The 8733-nt window shown below is 30.8% G+C and overlaps 1 protein-coding gene across 1 annotated transcript; it reads left to right on the forward strand.

Annotated features, from left to right (window-relative positions):
* The first annotated feature begins 4502 nt into the window (after window positions 1-4502).
* On the forward strand, window positions 4503-7027 carry LOC126695386 (uncharacterized). Its single transcript, XM_050392116.1, has 3 exons — window positions 4503-5432; window positions 5582-6112; window positions 6226-7027. Exons 1-3 carry the CDS (start codon window positions 4659-4661, stop codon window positions 6337-6339), a joined length of 1419 nt encoding a protein of 472 aa, XP_050248073.1. The 5' UTR covers window positions 4503-4658; the 3' UTR covers window positions 6340-7027.
* Window positions 7028-8733: the final 1706 nt, after the last annotated feature.

Raw genomic sequence — 8733 nt, forward strand, 5'->3', positions numbered from 1 at the left:
TGAACTTAATAATTTCCTGAGAAGAGTTTGGGAATTAATTAGTTTAGCTAAATTCCTTATGTATCACATTTTCCATTAGGCACATTGACTAGGTTCTAAGAAGTTTGCGTATAAAAAGATAATTTCTTTAACTAGGGTGTTAGTATATGACTTAGTTTTGTGGGGTATAATATACAGCTTGAATTCTATATAAGAATGGTATAGTATATAGCTTGACTTCTTTATAAGTAATGTAATTATATTGATTTATTATTGTTATTATTATTATTTAAAAATGTTCATTCTTTTACTCTATATCTGTATTTATTTATTTATTTTTTGAGAAACATATCTGTATTTAATTAAGAGGGGGAATAACGGTAAGGAATTTTTTATTACCATATCAACGGAAACTAATTTTTATTTTTTATTTTTTTATTTTGGTAGTTTGTTACGTTAGCAATTTTTCATTTAAGAGATAATGATAATGACTAAATTGACATTACATTAAAATATTAGAAATCAAATTAAAATATAGTGTAAAGAGTAGATATTAATTATGTTGTTAAAAAGAAAAAAAAAAAAAAAAACTGTCCAACCTAAGACCCGAATTTTCGGGTTGGGTAAGATTTCAGCCAGGCAAACCAAATTTTTATTAGATCGGGTTGCCGTTTGCTGTAAACTCAACCCGACTTGAACAAATATCACTCCTAATATTATTATTATTATTATTATTATGGACCAAGTCCAATTATAGGTTGGGGGATAAAACATAAAATTGTACTGTACGCTGTACTCACAACACGTGTACTAATTTTTTTAATATTAAAAATAATAATATTGAAAATGAAGTGCGGTATTGATGGCTGGAAATGTTAGTCGGTGTTCCTTATTGAGGAAAATGAGCCACGTGGATTTGCTGATTTTGGACTCATCTAAACGATCCAGGGGCTTGGATGGACCCAACCCAATGACTTTGCACATGGGAAGAAGGCATTGGCATTCGCAACCTGTGTGCTTGACGTTACACGTTGTACCCCGACTTTACTTTTTTTTAACTTCCCTTTAAATTGTGGAAGCAAAAATATTTCTTTACTGCTCTACTATGTGGCGGAACTAGATGGAAGATGTCTAATTCATTCTAACGGCTTATCAAGCCCATTTTTGGTTCCTTCTTAGAATAAATTATAAATTAGGCTTATAAAATTTGACAGTATTTAGATTATATATTTTAAAATTTTAAAATTTGAAATTTAATATCTAAAATTTGGGGGTGTTTGAATTTTACATCCTGACATTTTAGAATTTAGATTTTATTTTCTAAAATTTGAGGATGTTTTGGGAAGAGTCAAGCTTATAAATATATATATCAATTATTAAAATTTATGTCCAAAGTTATTTTTTAATACCAAAAATGCAAGAGGGAGAGAGGATTTTTGAAAAGTCAAGGGCCCTCCTAGACTCCCTTCCTTCCGCCTCTGTGTACAACATTTTAAAACCTCTCATTTTCAAAGTATAAGTTTATACACTTTTAACAAAAAACTAAATAAGTTAATATCAAACGCATACTAAGGCTACGTTTGGTAAATTAAAGGAGGATTATACTAGGAATTGTAATTTTTATTATTGGAAATAAAATATATTGTAATGAAATAACTATACATTTTCATAAGTTTGGTTGTGAGATGTAATATTAGAATAAAACTTAATATATATTTTAGGAAATATCTTACTCATAAAATTATATTTCCTAAAAAATAATATTCTTTATATTTAAGAGAGAGATTAGTTATTTTTTGATATTTTTTATTTTCATAATTGTTATGTGTATATAGAAAGTTTGTTTATTTGGAAATATATTAATTATAGAAACTATACACATACTATGGAATAATTATTTCAACTTTTTAAGAAAGGAATGATTATTTTTTATTTTAAAAAATAGCTATTCATAAGGAATGATTATTTACTGTAACAAAAATATAATCAAATTATTGTATAATTAAACCATAGGAATAACTATTATATTACCGTGCCTATTACAGTCTACTAAACATACCCTAAGTGGTTGTTTGGGATGCACATATAAGTCAACTTGTTGCTTATTTTTTCTACTATTTGTAGGTCTCATGTTTAGTCATTTTACTTATATTTTTTTTACTATTTGTAGATAACGTGAGCCATCTATTTATTTTATTTAATTTGTATATTTTATCTACAGTAGTTGTTTCTAAACGGACATTAATTCATTGACAATTTCGGACTAAGTCTCCTCAATTCATTGATTTTTTTTTTTTTTTTTTTTTTAACTTGGTATTTTGAGTTTAAGTGGCTGTTCTTTAAATAGTGCAAGCAAAAAAATTTCTTTATTGCTCTACTAAAATCGCCTTAATTCATTGACAATTTAAAAAAAAAAAAATAATTACCATGAGTTTAAGTTGGTGCCTTTTAAATTGTGCAAGTAAAAAGATTTCTTTAATGCTCTACTAAGTCTCCTTAATTCATTGACAATTTTTTTTTTTAAATTCCGTACCTTGAGTTTAAGTTTCTGCCCTTTAAATTGTGCAAGCAAAAATATTTTTTTATTGCTCTACTAAAATCTCCTTATGGCCTATTTGGATGGAGGGGGGAAGGAGGGAGAGTGGAGGGGAGTAGAGTAGAGTTAGCTAAAAATAAGCTAATTTATTGTTAAAAATACTTTACTCTACTCTACTTCCCCACCCTCCTCTCAATTCAAACGGACCATTAGTTCTTTAAAAAATACTTTTTATTTTTATTTTTTATATTTAACTTCGTGCCTTGAGTTTAAGTTGCTGCCCTTTAAATTGTGCAAGGAAAATTATTTATTTATTACTCTACTTAGACTCCTTAATTCATAGGCATTTATTTTTGAAACTTCGTACCTTGAGTTTAAGTTGGTGCCCTTTAAATTGTGAAAGAAAAAATATTTCTTTATTTCTCTACTAAAGTCCCCTTAATTCATTGACAAATATATATATTTTTTTGTAAACTTCGTATCTTAAGTTTAAGTTGGTGCCCTTTAAATTGTGCAAGCAAAAAGATTCCTTTATTGCTCTACTTAAGTCTACTTAATTCATTTTCACATACTTTTTTTTTTAAACTTCGTACCTTGAGTTAAGTTGGTGCCCAAATACCTTTTTTTTGGGTGAAACTTTGTACCTTGGGTTTAAGTTGCTGCCCTTTAAATTGTGCAAACAAAAAGATTTATTTATTACTCTACTAAAGTTCATTAAATCATTGACAAATACCTTTTTCTTTTTTTGAAACTTTGTACCTTACTGAGTTTAAGTAGCTGCCCTTAAAATTGTGCAAGCAAACAGATTTCTTTATTACTCTACCAAGTCTCCTAAATTCATTGACAATTATTTTTTTAAACTTTGTACCTTGAGTTTAATTTGATATCTTTTTAATTGTGGGTTTGACTTATCTCCAGTACTTTGTTAAAAAAGTACTTTGAGATAAGCCAAATCTTTAAATTGTATATTAAAAAAAGATTTCTTTATTGCTCTAGTAAGAGTAATGTTCTGTTACCACCGCACACTCTTGGTGCGATGGTCACTCTACAAGTATAAGTACTTGTAGGGTGTAGGGGGCAAGGGCCGTGATTCAAGTCTCCAGGAGGGAGCTTCACACACATATACACTTAAATTAGGCAAGATTTGAATTCTGTCTTGTATCAAAAAAAATAAAAAAAAGTAACGTTCTGTTTGTTCCAATAGAAACACTTATGTAAAGATAGTTTTTTTTTTTTTTTTTTTTTTTTTTTTTTTTTTTTTTATGTTAGGTAGTATCATAAAAAATGGATTAAAGGAAAATTATCTTATAACTTCCCTTACTTAGCTTGGGATTAGATAGATTTGTTTTCCATTGAAATTTTCTAGAAAACAATTTTATCTCACACAAAGCTAAACAAAGGAAGTTAAAATATAATTTTTCAACTCATTTCAAGATTACTAATAAATAAGAAAATGAGATAGGTAAGAAAAAAAAGATTTTTTGAAAAATTAAGGAGACTTTTTAGAAAACTATCTCATTTTCCTTAATTCATTGACAATTTTATTTTTTGAAATTTTGTACCTTGAGTTTAAGTTGCTATCCTGTTCCTTCCAAAAAAAAAAAAAAATGTTGCTATAAATTGGCTATAAATTGTGCAATTAAAAATATTTCTTTATTACTCCACTAAAGCCTCCTTAATTCATGGACAAATGCTTTTTTATTTTAATTTTAAACTTCGCACCTAGATCCTAGAGTCTAAGTTGCTCTCCAACACCTACCTCAACAAGACACGTTTTCTCCTCTCTCTCTCTCTCTATCTTTGCAACCAGCAAACCAATATCATCAAGAGTATTGACTAATTTTGATTAATATACCACCATTTGGACGGCTCTGATTGGCAAAAGGTTAGACTCTACTGCTTGTCAAGACCTACCCCATATGTTTCTTTCCCACCCTTGGAGAAGTAACAAACTTATACGACTTCAAGATTTTCGTCTTGCTTTCGCCGTTGATTGCGCTAGTCAACTGAAATTACTAAAGTTCCTATGCTTCACCCTTATTATATTCTACTTTTCATTAAGAAAGCTTAAAGAACCTTAGTTCCAAGGTAGCAATAACCATCCCCAACAAAACCATTTCCTTTCCTATTCTCCTTAGTAAACATGCTGTTTGTTCAATCACCAACCAAAAACCAACCATCTCGTTTCATAAACCTCGTTATTGTCTCATCTTCTGTATGTGTAATCTATCTTCTTGTGTCACTACTCCTCACATGTTCTTCAAACTTGTTACATACATATTCTTCATCATCTGAACATGTTCATGCACCAACCTCTCTTGAGCATATCGTGTTTGGGATTGCCTCTAACCAGAAATCTTGGACTAAGAGGAAGGAGTATGTTCGGCTTTGGTGGAAACCTCGCCAAATGAGAGGATGCGTGTTCCTTGAAAGCCCTCCACCTGATCATGAACCTGCCAACAATGACACTTCTTTTCCACCAGTTTGCTTCTCTGAAGACACTTCACGATTTCGGTACACTTACAGGAATGGCCTCAGGTCAGCGATTCGCGTGGCACGCGTTGTTTCCGAGACTGTGGCACTCAATCATTCTGATGTGCGTTGGTATGTGTTTGGGGATGATGACACGGTTTTCTTTCCAGACAATTTGGTAAAGACTCTCTCAAAGTATGATCATGGCCTTTGGTACTACATTGGGACTCACTCTGAGATTTTCGAGCAGAACAGGTTTTTTGGATTTGGAATGGCTTTTGGAGGGGCAGGTTTTGCTATAAGTTACCCCCTGGCAAAAATTCTGGCAAAGGTTTTCGATTCATGTATAGAACGGTATCCACATCTCTATGGAAGTGATTCAAGGGTCTACACTTGCTTGGCAGAGCTTGGAGTTACTTTGACACATGAGCCAGGTTTCCATCAGGTATATATCAATTTGTTAACTCTGACACAAGGTTTGCAAATCTTGTCACATTTTGGCAGTTATAAATTAACAGTCAAGTTCATCAGCAATTTTCCTTTATAATCTAAAATTAATATATTTTTTTTTCATTATGGTTTGTGAAATTTAAGGTTGATGTGCGGGGCGATTTGTTTGGTCTATTAGCTGCACATCCAGTAACACCCTTGGTATCCCTGCATCACTTGGATCACCTAGACCCTATCTTCCCAAAAATGACAACCACTAAAGCTCTAGAACATCTATTTGAAGCTGCGAATGTTGATTCCCAGAGAATCTTACAACAATCAATTTGCTATGATAGATGGTTTTCATGGACCGTTTCTGTTTCATGGGGTTATGCTGTTCAAATATTCCCAAACCATATATTTTTGCCAGACGTTCTCCATGTGCAACAAACATTCCAGCCGTGGAAAAAAGGAAGCCCTTTGGCAGAAGCCTATACATTTAATGCAAGACAACTTCATTCTGACCCTTGTAGAAGACCTACCATTTTCTTTTTTGATGGTATATCTTCCAATAGGGATGGAATCAAGAGCAATTACAAGAAGTCTTTTGTAAATTGCTCACATGACATGGCTTCACCAAGGAAAGTGCAAGAGATCAGAGTGCTCTCACATAAGTTAGACCTTGATATTAAACAGGTATTTGCTAATCAGGTTTTGTTCACAAGAAGTTCAATTATTTATACATGCTTGGAATTCCATGAAATTATTGTCATTACTGATTTCTGATACGTATTCTCTTTGTAATTCAGTTGCAGGCTCCAAGAAGGCATTGTTGTGATGTGTTACCTTCTTCTGCTGGTGAAGTTATGGAAGTTGCAATTAGAGAATGCAAAGATGAGGAGTTAATTTACATGCATCCATAATAGTGTTCAACACAATGCAGGTTACTCCTATGATTTTGCATTATTGTTCCAGATGGGCAGCAGATAGTAGTAGAGGCATCATTAACCATAGATCATTATCACAGATAATAGGAAAGTCACTGGCCTAAGCCATATATATACAATTTGAATATTGATCACTGTATAGTTTAGTGAGCTCGTTTCATGTTCGGTTCAGAGAGCTTTCGTCCTTGAGAATTTCTCATTGTTGTTGGCTTTCTCGAATGTAAGACTATCAGAAGACCGGCAAAGCAGAGAGCCAAAACTTTCTGATTATAGGAGATCCAAGGAGAAATTTGGGAATTTTTTTGCTAGCAATGATCTATTCTTTGGTTACTTTGAGGAGCTCAACAACAATCCAAATTTAATCTTACCAATATTGGGAGGTTGATATTATAGCAATGTAATGAAATTTATGTATTACTCAAAAGAAAATTCTGTATATTTAGTTTACATGAATAGAACAATTTACAATGCACCTTGTAGGCGAATATTTGCCACTTCTGGAGAAGTGGCTAACATTGACACATTTGTTGCCTACAATGTACACTTTGCATTGTACTATTCATGTAAACTAATAATCATCTTTTTAGTTTTAGGAAATAAACATTCTAGTAGACTGCAAAATCAAGATTTTAAAATAAAAACAAAAAGAAAAATATTGCAGTGATTCGATTGACTCTAGTTATTTGCAAAGCGAGGTTTATTGACCCTCTGTTCTGAAACCCCTTCTAATTCTTCTTTTTACTTTTATTTTTATGGGGCTACAATGAGCCCAAATCCAAAGGAAAGTTCAAAATCATGTGGAACCTTGAGAGAGGCAAAATCTAGACCAAATGTATTGGCTAGTAAGATCCCAATAGGCAATAGCTAAGGGAAAAGTATAAGGGTTTTTTTTTTGCTGAAATGACCAATAGCCCCAAATCTAATACGACTAGGCAAATATATTGGCCGGTAAATTATCCAATAATTATTTAGAGAGTCACAGTTAGTTGTTTTTATTTATTTATTTATTTATTTTAATGGAAAGAGTGTCACAGTTTTGGTTGCTTTTTAAGGAAATATAATTATATGGGTCATGAATTTTCTAAAATAAATCTTTAATTTAATTATAATGTTACAACTCACAATCAAACTTATGAACATGTTTAATTATTCCATTACAACATATTTTATTTTTAGTAATAAAGTTACCATTCCTGTCGTAATTTTCACTCAGTTTACCAAACAAACTCTAGGAATAATTGGAAAATTAATGTTAATAGCCAAATGTTGAGACCCTGACCTCTCTCTCTCTCTCTCTCTCTCTCTCTCTCTCTCTCTCTCTCTCTCTCTCTCTCTCATTTAATTACTTTGACGACTATAGCAATTACCCTAATCACTATCATAATAAATAATAAATCCTCAGAATTTAATAATATTGTAATCCTTATCTTGTGTTGTTATTATTATTATTATTAATATATTCTTGTTAATTTTTGTTATTGTTATCATCATCATCTATTTTTTTAATTGTCATCATTAAATAATAATAATAAGGAAAAAGTTAATGGATGTCCTAAAGTACAGATTTAGAAAATGAATAATGCTAGAGATACAAACTATTTTACAAATTTTTTTACAAATTGCTGATTTAATGAATGATTATTGGTAAATGAAATAAATGATATTAATTGTGGGCCTAATGAAAACCAATAAGAAGTTGGCCATATCAATATTTTGTAAAAATTTTGTAAAATAGTTTGTATCTATAGCATTACTCTTAGGAAATATTTTTAGAAACTTCTATGAAATTATGAGAAGAGGAAAAAAAGAAAAGAAAAGGTAACTGATTATTTGACATTTTTATATATAAATATTTTCCATAAAAGTGGTATGAAAATTTATCTAAAATGACCAATTAACAAATGTCCTAACTCCTAAGTAAGCATTAAAGTGGTTAAATATGTGATTTCTCAGGGTAGGATCACTCCAATAGCTGGCCTTTGAAGGAATGCCTTGGCACATGAGTTTAATGGGCCAACCCCATCCATTATGTAAATCTACAAGTAATCTATATATATATATATATATATATATATATATATATTAATAAGCAAAACTTAGAAAAAGTTCAATTAGAATTTAAAATTAGAATCCAATTTTGTGCCATGTGTGTAAATTTATGTGGGATCACACCATAATTACCCACTAAAGTTTGTGCCATGTGTTCACTTAAGTTTTTTAGTATTTGTGTCAAGTGAGTTAATGAGTGCAAAATACTAAGAATCTAATATTAATAAATTATAAAATTAAAAAAAAAAAACCAATCACATATACTCAATAAAAAACACTACACAATAAAGATCACCACACGTTCTATCTTATTAAAAATTA

Source organism: Quercus robur, chromosome 8 (genome assembly GCF_932294415.1).
Source record: "Quercus robur chromosome 8, dhQueRobu3.1, whole genome shotgun sequence".
Lineage (NCBI taxonomy): Eukaryota > Viridiplantae > Streptophyta > Magnoliopsida > Fagales > Fagaceae > Quercus > Quercus robur.